The sequence below is a fragment of the Barbatula barbatula genome (assembly GCF_947034865.1).
Source record: "Barbatula barbatula genome assembly, chromosome: 23".
NCBI lineage: Eukaryota > Metazoa > Chordata > Actinopteri > Cypriniformes > Nemacheilidae > Barbatula > Barbatula barbatula.
Window position 1 is genome coordinate 136,729 of NC_136786.1, and position 17,500 is coordinate 154,228.

The following is a 17,500-nucleotide window of genomic DNA, read 5'->3' on the forward strand; positions in this document are numbered from 1 at the left end:
TGTTTAACCTTATATGTTTTGCTTATAGTCAATACGTTTTCTTGTAACAATGATAATTGTAAAATGCGCTATACAAATAAAGTTGACTTGACTTATACAGTAAAAGTGTATAATGTGAGTATATTATGCAGGCATAGATTTATGTTGCACAGTAAAGTGACTCACATTTGTATAATCTTGTAACAAAAGTTTATTTTACAAAGTTCGGCAAACAGACAATAATGTCCGATATTAATTGTATACAGTCTATTAAACTACATACATAATTGAATATTATTAGTTCCAATGAAAATATTTGACAGCAGTCAGCCAATCTACAATCCACAAGCATATTTGCATAACAGTCATTGTAACGTTCAGAACAAAATAAAAGATCATGTTAAACTCAGATAAATGTGACGAGATTGAATTATGATTTATTAACGGCTTTCTCTGCCAAGAACTCCTCTACTTACCCCTGGATTCATTTTAACGCAATCATTTACAAAACAATACGCAAAAGATCAACTGAAACTAAATGTAATATTTCTGTTATTTAAATAAATAAAATTCTGTAGTTACAGATGCAAGGCACCATTTTATCAGGGCCGTAAAATTCACACACACAGATGTCTGTAGAAAGGCACATCGCTTCTCATGAAGCTTTAGCGTGGTATTCAAACATGATTTCATTAAGTTGTGTAGAAGTATCTATCCTATAATCCTTCAGGAACATAAAGTGCATCGTGTGCCCCGGCACAGTTACAGACTGCATACATGAGTGTTACGTTAACAATCACATCGACGATGAAATGTATCCGTCATGCGAGCAGCCTCTGGACGATGATGATGATATAGGACAGATGATGTCATCTTAACACAGGAGTGTCATTTTGAATGAAGTAAGTGCAGAAGGTAGTCATGTGATCTGTAGAGTGATGTCATCAAATCTCAAATGTACAAAAGAATTCATTGTGAAAAACAAACACCATTAGTGATACCAAATCATATAAAGATCCAAGACACATGCACATGTCACATTTACACCTAAAACAAACAACGAACACATTTCTAACACAAATGACCCTGAGCACAACAGACAGAGACAGCTAAAGCCTTATGGTTGTAGTGTCATTAGATTGTCAACGACAAATAATTCTGGTTCCTGTAGTTCAGTAAGTGGGTTTGTTTTCATGGCTTTGGGTGAAGCATCAGTCTTTGGGTGAGATCAAACATCAGACGCTCTGTCTCCTCTCTAATGTTCAGAGAAGATGAACACTGAGAATTCTTTTTATGGGTCAGTGTTCTAGAGGAGTGACCTGAATGACAGGAGGAGAACCAGAGCTGACTGGCGGACCGCACCAACACACAGCAGAGCTCTGACCCGACTGAAGGGCACAACTACAGAGAGAGAGAGAGAGAGAGACGCAAAATATATATAAACTCACTAGTCACTTGGTCACACGCACAGAAAAACATGGCTGACACCGGATGAGAGATGAAAGTCTCCTGTCATCTCAATCAAATCTAGACTAAACACAGATATTCAAACCATGTTTCATGAAAAATCAAGAGCAAACTGAATATGAGATGTGAGGACTCACTCGTTCTCATCAGGCAGCTCCTGGTCGGCCTCGACCGCAGAAGACTCCACGTCCACACTACCGTCACTGCCTGGAGCGGACGCGCACTGCAGACTGTCTGGAGTGAGAACCTCACCGCTGAACACACACACATGACCGAGAGCGTCACACAGCGTCATATAAACACAATGAAAAGGTGAAGTTTTACCTGATTCTTTTCTCAAGTATCTGAATGTGGAGCTCTTTCTCCTCCAGTGATGTTTTCAAGCAGTCGATTTCTCTCTGTTTCTCCACAAGTTCCTTTTGAAGTCGGTAATTGCACTCCTCCAGTGTCTCGCAGAATGCCTGACAGACAGACAGACAGACAGACAGTGTGGTGTTTATAGTGCCCTTCTTTACCTCACTGGATCTAAATCACAAAGCATGATGTAAAAGTCTCACCCGACTCTCCTCCAGACTGTCGAACGGGCCGGGCGGATCATCAAGACACAAGAACTCCCGAACTGCAACGCTAATAAGAAACATTCCTTTAATGGTACGTGTTTGGCTGACAGTGCATCTGAGGTACACGTCAGAGTAAACCCCACAACATCAGACGAATCATTCAGAACTCCCAGCAGCTCACCAGTTGGCGATGTCTTTATGGGCCACAAGGTTCTGCAGGAAGGCCTGAAGGCCCAGCTGTCTGTCCTCCAAGAACTCAGTGTCGTAGTTATCTTTAAACCAGCGCTTCGGAGGTAGAGACAGTCTGAATCCAGGAAACATCTCCTTGAGCTAAACACACAGACAGCACCACGTTCATACATCACAACATTTCCAGGACTGAAAACAATCCCTGACTGGACTCCAGAGGCATCCAACTGTATTTGATCATTTTAGTTCAAGTACAAATAAATGAAAACATTGAGCTATTTTTGCCAGACTGCATCATTGGTTCTTGTGTCCCCGTAGAACAATTGTATTGACGTTTTTTATTACTCCTGTTATAACTCAACAATCGTAATACTGACCTTGTCATTGAGTCTTGAGAAGTCAGTGTAGCGTCTGAAGACGACCCAGCTCTCCTCTGGACTTTTCTTCACCAGAACTTTATAGACCTGCAAGTCACAAGAGATAGTCAACGTAGTGTTGTTACCATGACAACCTGCTGGACGTGATGGAGAAGAGGATACGGTATCATCGTCTAGGTCACATTTAGGAACCGTTCGTTACTCGTTGTGTTCTGGCTCTGACGCCTTGACGTGATGACGACACACCTTGACCACTTCTGACAGTGTCTGTCATCTGTCAATGAGCACTCACGGTGAATTTAGCCCGCTCCTCCATCACCTCGTAGCCCAGCACGGTGGGCGTGAGGGGCCGCTCCTCCCAGCTCGGCCCGGGGGTTTCTGGCGGGCTGTCCGGACGAGAGAAGCTGGAATATTCCACCGATCGTTCGGTGGCGTTGAGTCTGGCGCGGGTGATGGGGCTCTGACACGGCGCCGCTGCGGCTCTCCTGCGGCCTGAGCTCGACTCGCTGCACGCCGATGACGCTCTCTGCGGCCTCCCGGGTTTCCCGTCCTGCCGGCGAGCTCTGTCTACGGGCACGGGCACGGGAACAAACGGTGTGGCCATCGCCCCGCGAACACACACACACAACCTGAGAGAAAAACACGAACATCAGTTCATCTCTCTCTCCTCCACGCACACGCACGACTCTAATACTCACAATATGAAAACTTTCAGACGTTAAGCGTCATTAACACAACCGCTGAATTCACGGGAGTCCATTAGTATTTCAACTAGTCTGAGTTCATCTGTACAGCCTGAATGTTACTCGTCCACCCGCCCGTGGCGTGGCGTGTCACTCGCAGCCGGATAAACGTCATCACGTGCGGAAACGACGTTAGAAAAAGAGAAACTCGTGGAATGTGTCGATGATAGTTGAAGTTTACTCTGGACAGTTACGTCGCGATTCGTGAATGTGATGTAATATACTAAGAGATATCATTCTTTGTACTATATTTGCATAATTATGTGTGAAGCAACAATAAAAAATTAAAAGAGAAACTCGTAAAGAACATGATTCTGTCACGGCGCGTTTGTGAGACTAAAACAGCGCCATTTATATGATAGTTTAAGATAAAGTACTGAAATGTCATTGCACAACAACTAACGACTCACTAGCGTCATCTGCTGGAAAAAAATAAAGAAAACAATGCAAGAAAAATCCATTAGCAAATGTGATTATTCCGCAAATTAAATCAAACAAATGCAATAAAACCAACCTATTAAACGGTATTACACCGCGGTGTTTAGTGTATCGTAGATGGAGCTTGTGGGTGACGGACAGTGAGTCACGTGATGGCGGAATATGGCGGAAGCGCCAGTGAAGGAGTTCCTCTCGTGTTTTCTCTCTCCAGTGGGTTGTGATGGATGTTCACGGCTGTGTGGTGTTCAGCGCGGCGGTTCTGGTCCGGTTAATGTTGTTGTGTTTCGGTGTTTATCAGGATCACAATCTGCAGGTGAAATACACTGACGTGGATTATCACGTGTTCACTGATGCCTCGAGATTCATCACGCAGGTGAGATAACTCGACTCAGACCCGAATCTTGTTTTTCACAGTCACGGATGTTATTCAATCTAACCGGATGTAGCGTTAAAGCACTTCTCTGTGTTTTGTTCAGGGTGAGAGTCCATACAACAGATCCACGTTCCGCTACACGCCGCTGCTGGCCCTCATTCTGACCCCAAACATCCTCGTGAGCTCTTACTTCGGGAAGCTTCTGTTCGTGGGCTGTGATGTTCTGTGTGGACTGCTCATCTTCAGACTGTCGTGTGTTCGCGGAGTGTCCCGGAGCTCCTCGTGGGTTTACTGCGGCCTGTGGCTGTTTAACCCGCTGCCGATCGGTGTGTCCACGCGTGGAAACGCAGAGTCTCTGCTGGCGGTTCTGGTTCTGTCCGCGCTCTTGTGTCTGGAGTGCAAGAGACTGCCGTCCGCCGCTCTTCTGTTCGGCTTATCCGTCCACATGAAGATCTACCCGGTCACTTACGCGCTGCCCATCGCTCTGTCTCTGCGGAAACCCACGTCGCGGGAGCGCGGACTCGCGCGCAACGTTCTCGCGTGTTTCAACGGCGATTTGCTCGTGTTTGCGGCTGTTTCTGGATCAGTGTTCTTCGCTCTGAATGTGACTTTCTACAACATGTAAGAGACTCAAACAAACAAACAAACACACGGTGAGAAACCGACAGTAGGACTCAAATCTTTCCGTGACGGGTGGACCTGTTACTCCTGCCTCGCGACCAGTAACATTGTGCACTTTAGTGACCGTCACAATGATAGATGAATAGCGTCGCGTCACGCATCTCTCGCTGTTAAAATGCCTCAGACAGATGTAAACAAACAGCTTTTATTTACTTGTTTGTTTACTTTATTCCCCCTCTGCCTCACATTCGCGTTTTTCTTCAATAAGATTCGCTGCACGTGATTGTTATTAGTATTGAGTCTAAACGATTTGCTTTAAATAGCATATATATATATATATATTGATCTTGTGTTTATCATTAACTGGTTGGTCTTGATAAAGGAAAAAAGGTGTTTAGTAAAGTGTTGTTCTGCATTTACCAACAAAATATACAAATATATGGGCTGCACACTGCACAATATCACTGTGACGGGTCGCTAAACTGCACAATATCACTGTGACGGGTCGCTAAACTGCACAATATCACTGTGACGGGTCGCTAAACTGCACAATATCACTGTGACGGGTCACTAAACTGCACAATATCACTGTGACGGGTCACTAAACTGCACAATATCACTGTGACGGGTCACTAAACTGCACAATATCACTGTGACGGGTCACTAAACTGCACAATATCACTGTGACGGGTCACTAAACTGCACAATATCACTGTGACGGGTCACTAAACTGCACAATATCACTGTGACGGGTCGCTAAACTGCACAATATCACTGTGACGGGTCACTAAACTGCACAATATCACTGTGACGGGTCGCTAAACTGCACAATATCACTGTGACGGGTCACTAAACTGCACAATATCACTGTGACGGGTCACTAAACTGCACAATATCACTGTGACGGGTCACTAAACTGCACAATATCACTGTGACGGGTCACTAAACTGCACAATATCACTGCGACGGGTCGCTAAACTGCACAATATCACTGCGACGGGTCGCTAAACTGCACAATATCACTGCGACGGGTCACTTAACTGCACAATATCACTGTGACGGGTCGCTAAACTGCACAATATCACTGTGACGGGTCACTAAACTGCACAATATCACTGTGACGGGTCACTAAACTGCACAATATCACTGTGACGGGTCACTAAACTGCACAATATCACTGTGACGGGTCACTAAACTGCACAATATCACTGTGACGGGTCACTAAACTGCACAATATCACTGTGACGGGTCGCTAAACTGCACAATATCACTGTGACGGGTCGCTAAACTGCACAATATCACTGTGACGGGTCACTAAACTGCACAATATCACTGTGACGGGTCGCTAAACTGCACAATATCACTGTGACGGGTCACTAAACTGCACAATATCACTGTGACGGGTCACTAAACTGCACAATATCACTGTGACGGGTCGCTAAACTGCACAATATCACTGTGACGGGTCGCTAAACTGCACAATATCACTGTGACGGGTCACTAAACTGCACAATATCACTGTGACGGGTCACTAAACTGCACAATATCACTGTGACGGGTCACTAAACTGCACAATATCACTGTGACGGGTCACTAAACTGCACAATATCACTGTGACGGGTCACTAAACTGCACAATATCACTGTGACGGGTCACTAAACTGCACAATATCACTGTGACGGGTCGCTAAACTGCACAATATCACTGTGACGGGTCGCTAAACTGCACAATATCACTGTGACGGGTCACTAAACTGCACAATATCACTGTGACGGGTCGCTAAACTGCACAATATCACTGTGACGGGTCACTAAACTGCACAATATCACTGTGACGGGTCACTAAACTGCACAATATCACTGTGACGGGTCGCTAAACTGCACAATATCACTGTGACGGGTCGCTAAACTGCACAATATCACTGTGACGGGTCGCTAAACTGCACAATATCACTGTGACGGGTCACTAAACTGCACAATATCACTGTGACGGGTCACTAAACTGCACAATATCACTGTGACGGGTCACTAAACTGCACAATATCACTGTGACGGGTCACTAAACTGCACAATATCACTGTGACGGGTCGCTAAACTGCACAATATCACTGTGACGGGTCACTAAACTGCACAATATCACTGTGACGGGTCACTAAACTGCACAATATCACTGTGACGGGTCACTAAACTGCACAATATCACTGTGACGGGTCACTAAACTGCACAATATCACTGTGACGGGTCACTAAACTGCACAATATCACTGTGACGGGTCACTAAACTGCACAATATCACTGTGACGGGTCACTAAACTGCACAATATCACTGTGACGGGTCACTAAACTGCACAATATCACTGTGACGGGTCACTAAACTGCACAATATCACTGTGACGGGTCACTAAACTGCACAATATCACTGTGATGGGTCACTAAACTGCACAATATCACTGTGACGGGTCGCTAAACTGCACAATATCACTGTGACGGGTCACTAAACTGCACAATATCACTGTGACGGGTCACTAAACTGCACAATATCACTGTGACGGGTCACTAAACTGCACAATATCACTGTGACGGGTCACTAAACTGCACAATATCACTGTGACGGGTCGCTAAACTGCACAATATCACTGTGACGGGTCACTAAACTGCACAATATCACTGTGACGGGTCGCTAAACTGCACAATATCACTGTGACGGGTCACTAAACTGCACAATATCACTGTGACGGGTCCGGTCACAGCTTTTCTCGAAATCGATTAACATTCATTCACTCGCAAAACTTGTTTTTATTTTGATTAATGCAACAAGACAAATGAGAAATGTAAACATACATTGACAACAAACAAGATGGGTTGCATACAATTATAAAAGAAAGTAAAAAATCAAATACAATTATATATTCACAAAAACATACACACTGTACCATATCGTCAGTACTACACCACAAGTTTCTTATGGATTTGAAATATACATCAAGATCTTTCAAAAACAGAAAAAATTTGTTTTCTTCAAAGATTTACATTTGTGAATATAAAACTTGGCAAGAAAAAGTAATTCAAGGTAATTATAAACTTTTTATTAAAGGCTCTACCTTCATGGAATCACAAAAAAATCATCATTTTTGACAAAGAAAAATCTAAAAGATCATTTTAACTAACAAAGTTTGATAAATCAAATACGCACAATCCCAAAATAAATGAATAATTGTTTCTTCATACTTTTGACAAAAAGATCAATTGGTGAAATACTCCTATTATATCTGGAGAGTTTGTCATTTACAACTATGAATGATTTTAAGAGAAACCTCTATTCACTCTCAATATTTTTTCTCTTTGCAGTTACGGTTGGGATTTCGTGCACGAGTCGTATCTGTACCACGTGACCCGCAGAGACACACGTCATAACTTCTCTCCGTATTTCTACATGTTGTACGTGACGTCCGAGCGCAGCTGGAGCGACTGTCTGGCGCTGCTGTGTTTCCTGCCGCAGCTGCTGCTGCTGCTCGTGTCGTCGCTGATGTTTCACTCGGATCTTCCCTTCTGCTGTTTCATTCACACCGCAGTGTTTGTCAGCTTCAACAAAGTGTGCACATCACAGGTAAGGTTAGGCATGACGTCTGCAGCTGGAGGTTTGCTGAGGGTTTCTGAATCGCATTTAACAATACGCTAGGTAGGGCTGCTGATAAACGGCTTGAAGTCATGGTGGAGGATGGTGTTCAGATTGTCTCTGGATTTCTCTCCTCAGTATTTTCTGTGGTATCTGTGTTTGCTGCCGCTGGTTTTGCCGCGTTTGACTGTCAGCGTGAGACGAGGCTTCGGACTTCTGCTCTTGTGGTTTGTGGGACAGGTGAGCGGCCCCCCTTAAGGTCTTTTTCTAGATTTCTGTCCCTCTGAACTGAGATGTTTCTGTGTGTTTAGGCTCTGTGGTTGGCTCCAGCATATTATTTGGAGTTCGAGGGCTGGAACACCTTCGCTCTCGTTTGGATCGCTGGTCTGATGTTTCTCCTTATCAACTCTCTCATTCTGGCTCAGATCGTCTCCCATTACAGACCTGTAGACGTGCAGCAAAAGAAAACCAACTGACAGTGTCAGAACAATGATTGTGTGTATTCAGCATGTCTGGTAAAGAATACACGTGATGTGAAGCGTACAGTGATGGCATAAATGTTGTGGTGGTTTGTGTTGATGCCTCAGAAGAGCAGCAGATGTCGCTCACAGACGGTTAAAGTGAGCTCAATGACCCCACTCATCATCATCATCTCGTGTTTGTTGGGTGAATGATGGTTTCAGTGGTGATTATGAATGGGCACTTTTCATTAGAATATATATATTTTATATCATTATACATGTTTTAAATTATTCTGTACTATATTAAAGCTGCCATCTCAGTTTCTGCCGATCTCATATTAATCTTGAGTACCTATACAGTAGTGTTGCATCTTGGAAGAGTGTTTAGTTTCATCACATTTATAAAAGAGAGATACAGCTGTACCATTATTTCCGGAATAATGCCTGGAGACGGGCAGGGAGTGCAGAACTACAGCACGAGCGCACAATACATCATCTCTGCATAACTGTTGATGCACTATAAGTTCATGTTGTTTACATTACGCACATACGCACTGATTGCCTACAAAACACAAACATGTGACTCAGTTTGACTTACTGCGTGCAGTTCATGACCGGCATCTTCTAACGCTGGGACGGCCGCGCCATCTAGCTGTTTCAAACCGGCGTTATATCCACCCATAACATCCATCACGTTAGATGTACTGAACAAACAAACAACTGTACGTCCGTCGGCCGAGTGAAGCGGGCGGCTCTTTCACTGGGTGTGGGTGTGATTTTCAGAGAGAATTGTCCAATAAGGGACTCTTAAACAGGAAGCCATGTTCGAAATTAACTTTCCAAAACCTGGCGGAGTGAATCGAGCACAGAAAAACTATATCATATGTTCAACTCGTTTTTTGACAAGTTGATCATGTTAAGCTTGAGAAGACGACCCGTTTAACACTGTAAAGATGTCAGAATGCATGAAATAGCATCTTACCTCGGCGTTTACCTTTGCCATAATGACATCACCTTTTGTTTGAAACCTAAAATTGCAGATTGATTGACATACTGCTGTCATAAATCATTATACTAAGCTTGTCATTGTTCAATAGCTGATTTATGTTTATTTAGACTACAGAGATATGTTTAGTTAGGATTGCAGCTTATGGTTGGTTGGGTTAATGTTTGCATATGTGCATTTATTTATGCATTTAGCATACACTTTTAACCGACATACATTGCATTATACTATAATAATAGTTGAATGAGTTGCATCAACTCGTAAACACTCAATGAGTGACAATATTTCTACACATCGGTGTAGTTGCAGTGTGTTGATGGACATTTCCAGTAAGATGAAACAAATCTTTGACATCAAAACAAGGACGAAGTGGACTGTTGTTTGTAATGTACAATAAGGATTTATTTCGTAATAAAGATGACAGAAAAACACACTTGATTGCTGCTTTTACTTTGGTTAAAACATTCTTCTACCGTCTGTTAATATTTGTGTAACGTTAAAAGTCCTTCTGGAAATAGTGCAAAGCTCTTTATATATTTGCTGTTAAATACAAAATGTTGAACTGATTAAAAAGGTTCATTTGCAAACGAGGAATGACCGTTCACTGCTGTGAATGACATACATGAGTCTCGGCAGACTTTATTTCCAGTTGTTCAAGTAGTGCAAGTTATTGACATAATTGTTGTTTTTGAAACGGTAGTTTACTAAAAAACAAATGACATGTTTGTCATCCTTATTGATGCTTAAACATATCTAATGTATTAAGTTATGATTAAATCTTAGTCAAAATGATAGTTTCCACTTTTTGGCTACATTTCTATTACATGAGAATATTTGTTGGTCAAATCATTTAAACTACCCAAACATATTTTCAAAATAAATCCTTCAGTTTTCACGCCTTCAGATACGGATTAAACAATCGTTGATATAATCGTTAAATCAAACACAGATTATCACAACGTACCCAAATCTTCAATCAAATCTTTGTAAATGTAAGTGTAAATTTTCAGATGAATGTGAAATCCTATTTATTTCATCAATCGTAATTTGTTAGTTTATTTTTATCTGTGCAATTACCTGCTCATGTGTTATGTCATTAGTTCATGAATAGTAAGACACTGAAAAAAAGATCATCTCATTAAAAAAACGAAGTTTAAGAACCCAATCAAAAGGCGTCAAAAGCACATCTCAACATTCAGAGAACTTTGTAAAAGACATTCTTGGGGTCTAAGTGAGATGCTAAATATTGCTAGAGAGCAAACAACGTCTGCAGAGATTTCTTGAGGAAAATGAGAATGAGAGCATCACTGCATGAACACATACGGCTGGATCTTCTGCTGGCCGCCGTTCATCACAGAGTTGGTGTGCGCGGCCGCCTGCTCGTGCCAGGGCGGAGAATCCACCGGCTCTTGTTTGATGCACTGAAGCCCTTTAAGCTCATAGTCTGTCTTGTATTGATGCTGCCCATAGTGTTTGTAGTCGACGTAAGAGTCTGCAGCGCCACAGTGCGACTCTGGAGGATTCACTCTCTGAGGACTCCAATCTGCTGTTTCTTTGTTCAGGACGCACCTGAGAGGTCGAGCTGTTCCCTCGTAAGTGTTTGGACAGTGGCTGCTGTACATGTGGCCGTGACTGACCTTTGACCTTTGGCAGGGTGAATACTGCTCGGAGTATCCACTCTCTGCTTTCATCTGCGCTGCGGCGTAGCTGTTCACGTAGCACGCATGATCTCCCCACGGGCGTCCGTAGTAATCGCAGCCGTTTTCGGTGTCCGAGTCCTGCTCCACCTTTATGGGTAGCTCGCTCATGCCGTGCGGGTCGTAGCCCTCGATGTGACCTTCGTAACAGAAGTTGTCATTCTTGACGTAACCGTCGGCCTTGCCGCGCTGTGAACCACCACTGACGTACCTCTGTGGAAGGAACGCATCTGCCCTGTTACCGCAACATTCGGGAGACGATCGATACGGTTTTCCGTAGTGCCCATGTTTGCTCGGCCGGCCTGCGGCCAGCGGGTGGACCGCGTGATCGGACCCTCTCAAGGGCCACGTGCCCTCAAGGTTTGTATACTTCTGCTTGCTCAGTGCAGACTTGCAGAAGTTCAAGGGCTCATCCTGACTGTAGTGAACGTTGTCTTTGGAGAGCGGCGTCCAGGACTCATGTGGCCGTATCGGACCGATGGGCTCAGTTCCATTGCTCCCCGCTAAATGTCGTCTGAGATGATCACATCTCTCACTACAGGAGAAAAACAGATGATGTGAGCGTCTGACATATCTGATTGACACACAAACACATCAGCCTGAGCAAAAAACCTCACTTGTGATCTAACGGCGTAAGAACAGGGGGGTTCTTGTGTTTGCCCTTCATCACGGCCATGGAGGGCAGAAGAAGAGGAACGGCGACGCAGAACAAGGCTAACTGAGGCGGCCGAACGACTCCTGACGCCGTCTTTTTCCTTTGACCGTGAAGAAACTTCAGTCGGCCCTGAAACTGCATCGTCTACAAACACAAATGATCGTCACGAATACATATTTCGTGATATCTCTACTGTATTTTCACTTGCTTGTCATGTCATTCATTACTAAAAATTATATTTTATTATTTTCCTGTTGAAAAAACAGCATATGCTGGTTAGGTAGGTTTTGAAGCATGAGGTCAAGACCAGCACAAACCAGCTACCATGCTTTAAAACCTACCTACCAGCATATGCTGTTTCTTTTCAACAGGGTTATCATAAAAAGATTTTGGGAGCAGGTGTCAAATCAAAACAAACCAATGATCTGATTCACCTACAGACTCTTGTGAACATTAAAAATGTCTGTAGTCAAAAATCGTCACACTCGAAAGTCTGTCGTGTGAAATCCATTAATGGGAGTTATGAAGGTCTGGAATCGAATTCAAAAAGAATGAAAGGAATATTTGTTCTTTGATCAGATCTTTGTAAACTCACATTTCCAAGTCATTTGCTAAACTGTGATGGTGGCCTACAGACTTACCCGAAATCCAGATGTGCTGTCCAGTAAACAGCGAACCCTGAGGATAAAACATCGATTAAGGAAGCAAGAGAACTCGGAAGGAATGCCAGCGCTCTCTTCAGACAGAAACAATCTGCTCACCACAATATCTTCACCTACAAAGCAGACACAAGCAATCTGAGTCAAATATTCTTCTGCACGTGATATTGAAACGTGCATGTGGCGTGAATAATGTGGCACCTGTGACGGAGGATGAATGCTGCTCAGGGTTCATGGCCCAATGCAGCTGTCGTCTGAACTCCTGTCGGTCATCGACGTGAATGTAGTCAAAGACGTTCTGATGCATCACATCTGTCTTATTACAAACACACATCACATTCAATGATCATTTCAATTTTACGACCTCTGATCTGAGGGACGGAGTCCGGCTCTTATCACATTCTGGAGTGTCTAGTACACAGATATATGAAGATGTTTTTTAGTTCTCCTGCACACAATTTTAGGATGTCGGTTAGAGAAATGAACAAAAGTCGGTAACGCTTTTGATTACGGCCGCAATGTACAGCATAACAAAACAGAATGTACAGCGTAACAAAACAGAATGTACAGCGTAACTGAACAGAATGTACAGCGTAACTGAACAGAATGTACAGCGTAACTGAACAGAATGTACAGCGTAACTGAACAGAATGTACAGCGAAACAAAACAGAATGTACAGCGTAACTGAACAGAATGTACAGCGTAACTGAACAGAATCTACAGCGTTACTGAACAGAATGTACAGCGTAACAAAACAGAATGTACAGCGTAACAAAACAGAATGTACAGCGTAACAGAACAGAATGTACAGCGTAACTGAACAGAATGTACAGCGTAACTGAACAGAATGTACAGCGTAACTGAACAGAATGTACAGCGTAACTGAACAGAATGTACAGCGTAACTGAACAGAATGTACAGCGTAACTGAACAGAATGTACAGCGTAACTGAACAGAATGTACAGCGTAACTGAACAGAATGTACAGCGTAACTGAACAGAATGTACAGCGTAACTGAACAGAATGTACAGCGTAACTGAACAGAATGTACAGCGTAACTGAACAGAATGTACAGCGTAACTAAACAGAATGTACAGCGTTACTAAACAGAATGTACAGCGTAACTAAACAGAATGTACAGCGTAACTAAACAATGTACAGCGTAACTAAACAGAATGTACAGCGTAACTAAACAGAATGTACAGCGTAACTAAACAGAATGTACAGCGTAACTAAACAATGTACAGCGTAACTAAACAGAATGTACAGCGCATAACTGAACAGAATGTACAGAGTAACTAAAAATATTGTACAGTGTAACTAAACAGAATGTACAGCATAACTAAACAGAATGTAAAGCGCGTAACTAAACAGAATGTAAAGCGCGTAACTAAACAGAATGTACAGCGTAACTAAACAGAATGTACAGCGTTACTAAACAGAATGTACAGCGTAACTAAACAGAATGTAAAGCGCGTAACTAAACAGAATGTAAAGCGCGTAACTAAACAGAATGTAAAGCGCGTAACTAAACAGAATGTACAGCGTAACTAAACAGAATGTACAGTGTAACTAAACAGAATGTACAGCGTAACTAAACAGAATGTACAGCGTAACTAAACAATGTACAGCGTAACTAAACAATGTACAGCGTAACTAAACAATGTACAGCGTAACTAAACAGAATGTACAGCGCGTAACTGAACAGAATGTACAGAGTAACTAAAAATAATGTACAGTGTAACTAAACAGAATGTACAGCATAACTAAACAGAATGTAAAGCGCGTAACTAAACAGAATGTAAAGCGCGTAACTAAACAGAATGTACAGCGTTACTAAACAGAATGTACAGCGTAACTAAACAGAATGTAAAGCGCGTAACTAAACAGAATGTACAGCGTTACTAAACAGAATGTACAGCGTTACTAAACAGAATGTAAAGCGCGTAACTAAACAGAATGTAAAGCGCGTAACTAAACAGAATGTAAAGCGCGTAACTAAACAGAATGTACAGCGCGTAACTAAACAGAATGTACAGTGTTACTAAACAGAATGTACAGCGTAACTAAACAGAATGTACAAGCGTAACTAAACAGAATGTACAGCGTAACTAAACAGAATGTACAGCGTAACTAAACAGAATGTACAGCGTAACTAAACAATGTACAGCGTAAATAAACAATGTACAGCGTAACTAAACAGAATGTACAGCGTAACTAAACAGAATGTACAGCGTAACTAAACAGAATGTACAGCGTAACTAAACAGAATGTACAGCGTAACTAAACAGAATGTACAAGCGTAACTAAACAATGTACAGCGTAACTAAACAGAATGTACAGCGTAACTAAACAGAATGTACAGCGTAACTAAACAGAATGTACAGCGTAACTAAACAATGTACAGCGTAACTAAACAATGTACAGCGTAACTAAACAGAATGTACAGCGTAACTAAACAGAATGTACAGCGTAACTAAACAGAATGTACAGCGTAACTAAACAGAATGTACAGCGTAACTAAACAGAATGTACAGCGTAACTAAACAGAATGTACAAGCGTAAATAAACAATGTACAGCGTAACTAAACAGAATGTACAGCGTAACTAAACAGAATGTACAGCGTAACTAAACAGAATGTACAGCGTAACTAAACAGAATGTACAGCGTAACTAAACAATGTACAGCGTAAATAAACAATGTACAGCGTAACTAAACAGAATGTACAGCGTAACTAAACAGAATGTACAAGCGTAAATAAACAATGTACAGCGTAACTAAACAGAATGTACAGCGTAACTAAACAGAATGTACAGCGTAACTAAACAGAATGTACAGCGTAACTAAACAGAATGTACAGCGTAACTAAACAGAATGTACAGCGTAACTAAACAGAATGTACAGCGTAACTAAACAGAATGTACAGCGTAACTAAACAGAATGTACAGCGTAACTAAACAGAATGTTTAGTTACGCAACAATGTACAGCGTAAATAAACAATGTACAGCGTAAATAAACAATGTACAGCGTAACTAAACATAATGTACAGCGTAAATAATTTTAACAATAAAGTATATCTACAGTACATGTCTGTAGATAAAGGAGAACAATATGCAAGTTTGGCGAATAAAGAAAATGCTAAAAAATATATATTTATACTGTAAGTATTTTAATATAACGTGGTAAGCATGACCTGCAGTAGGCTATACAACAATCTTAGCGTGAACATACACTAGAATAGCAGTGTTATCACAATGTACCCATAAATAAGCTACTGTGGATATTATTTAAGTATTATAGCAAACATGTAATAAGGTGAAATTTTGCGCAAGCAAAACAGCATTTGGATGTTTATATGGCATGCAGCTCACTCATAAATATTTTTATATCTTCATTCCCCAAACTTGACATATTTTTTCCCTTTACCTACAGATATGTACCGAAGAGGTACATTATTGTTACAAGTAGTTAGATTATGTTATACATTGCGGGCCGTAATCCAAAAATTTGTGTTAGGATTAAAATAACCAGTTCAGCCAAAAATAATGTCATGATCCTGCCTCTCCTTGTCTTGGTTTTCGAGTCTTGTGGCAGGATCATGTCAGTCCCATGTGTTTTGTGTGGAGAAAGAGCATTGTTTTGGTTTGTCACGCAATGCTCTCTCTCCGGTGTCGCGTCCTTTAGCCCCGCCCCCTTGTTTCCCTGTTAGCGACCCATTAGTGTTAGTCTTGTCACCGTCCCTGGTCCATCTTTCCCTTAGTGTTTCATTCCCCTCACCTGCCTTGTGCAATCCTCCTGTTAGCTTTCCTTTAGTGTTTCATTCATGTCACCTGCCGCCACTCTCCCTGTGTGATCAGTCCTTGTTAGTGTTTCCCTTTATCAAGCCCCAGTTTCCCTCTGTCTCTTGTCGGTTCATTGTTATCATCATCCCTGTTGAAGTCACCTTGTTGGATTGTACCTGTTCGTGGATTATCTTGTTCCTGTTCTAAGTTTGTGGATTTTGTTGGTTTATTATTCTAAGGACTTCATTTGTTTTGTCCCCCTTGTGGGAAGTTTTAGTTTTCATTTGTGTCTTGGTTTTTGTTCATGTTTTTCCCCATCGTGGGTCTTTTGTTTCAATAAAGTTTTGTTATTTATATCAAGTCTGCCTGCGCTTGGGTTCTGTCCATAACCGTGACAAATAAAAGATTCTGTCATTATGTACTCACTCCATGTATGATTTCCTTGTCCAACACATTGTGTATAACTAGCCCTGCTTTTTCCTGTTCTGTATTTCACTTTTTTTGGCATTCATTGCAACTGTATTGACGTTGTATTAGTCTATGTTCTATTCAGCACAGTACAGGTCGTTTCGGTGTGTATAGATGAGCACTGCTCGAACACCCTAAACATGGCAACTCGTACTCTATGCATACTTTGCCAATAAAGCATTCTATTCTACTTCATTATATTATTCTCTATTCTATTTTCCATTCTAATTTTGAAGACTGTCGATAATCAAACAACACTGAACTCCATTGACTTCCGTTGTATGAACACAAAACCACTGATACATTTCTCTTAAAAACCAAAATATCTTCTGTTGTGTTCCACTGAAAATGTACAACCACATGAGTGACACAATAAATGATGACAGAATTTTGGCCAAACTAACCCTT

General features: G+C 41.9%; 3 protein-coding genes across 6 annotated transcripts in view; 1 reads left to right on the forward strand and 2 right to left on the reverse strand.

The window, feature by feature from the left end:
• Nucleotides 1-80: 80 nt before the first annotated feature.
• On the reverse strand, nucleotides 81-4,633 carry snx16 (sorting nexin 16). Of its 2 annotated transcripts, none has more exons than XM_079447487.1 (8): nucleotides 3,271-3,734; nucleotides 2,865-3,201; nucleotides 2,573-2,659; nucleotides 2,188-2,336; nucleotides 2,004-2,073; nucleotides 1,771-1,907; nucleotides 1,584-1,700; nucleotides 81-1,380 (listed from the first exon to the last, which is right to left on the reverse strand). In XM_079447487.1, the coding sequence occupies exons 2-8, from the start codon at nucleotides 3,174-3,176 to the stop codon at nucleotides 1,278-1,280; spliced, it is 975 nt and encodes a 324-aa protein (XP_079303613.1). In that variant the 5' UTR covers nucleotides 3,177-3,201; nucleotides 3,271-3,734; the 3' UTR covers nucleotides 81-1,277. The 2 variants fall into 2 exon arrangements, with proteins under 2 accessions (XP_079303613.1, XP_079303612.1); XM_079447486.1 differs by lacking the exon at nucleotides 3,271-3,734 and adding an exon at nucleotides 3,830-4,633 and having other exon boundaries at nucleotides 170-1,380.
• On the forward strand, nucleotides 3,886-9,145 carry pigm (phosphatidylinositol glycan anchor biosynthesis, class M; the record flags this gene model as incomplete). Of its 2 annotated transcripts, none has more annotated exons than XM_079447481.1 (5): nucleotides 3,886-4,126; nucleotides 4,230-4,747; nucleotides 8,094-8,352; nucleotides 8,500-8,601; nucleotides 8,673-9,145. In XM_079447481.1, 5 exons carry the CDS (start codon nucleotides 3,974-3,976, stop codon nucleotides 8,835-8,837), a joined length of 1,197 nt encoding a protein of 398 aa, XP_079303607.1. In that variant the 3' UTR covers nucleotides 8,838-9,145. The 2 variants fall into 2 exon arrangements, with proteins under 2 accessions (XP_079303607.1, XP_079303608.1); XM_079447482.1 differs by having other exon boundaries at nucleotides 3,974-4,126; nucleotides 8,205-8,352.
• A 1,066-nt stretch (nucleotides 9,146-10,211) lies between these two features.
• Nucleotides 10,212-17,500, reverse strand: part of ahrra (aryl-hydrocarbon receptor repressor a) — a 29,351-nt gene continuing 22,062 nt past the window's right edge. The window contains exons 6-9 of one of the 2 annotated variants that reach the window (XM_079447480.1): nucleotides 13,025-13,155; nucleotides 12,822-12,858; nucleotides 12,143-12,324; nucleotides 10,212-12,060 (exon numbers count right to left, since the gene is read on the reverse strand). In XM_079447480.1, coding sequence (XP_079303606.1) covers nucleotides 11,133-12,060; nucleotides 12,143-12,324; nucleotides 12,822-12,858; nucleotides 13,025-13,155 — 1,278 coding nt within the window. In that variant the 3' untranslated portion in view covers nucleotides 10,212-11,132. Of the gene's footprint in view, nucleotides 12,061-12,142; nucleotides 12,325-12,821; nucleotides 12,956-13,024; nucleotides 13,156-17,500 lie in introns of both variants that reach the window. The other variant, XM_079447479.1, reaches the window with a different exon arrangement.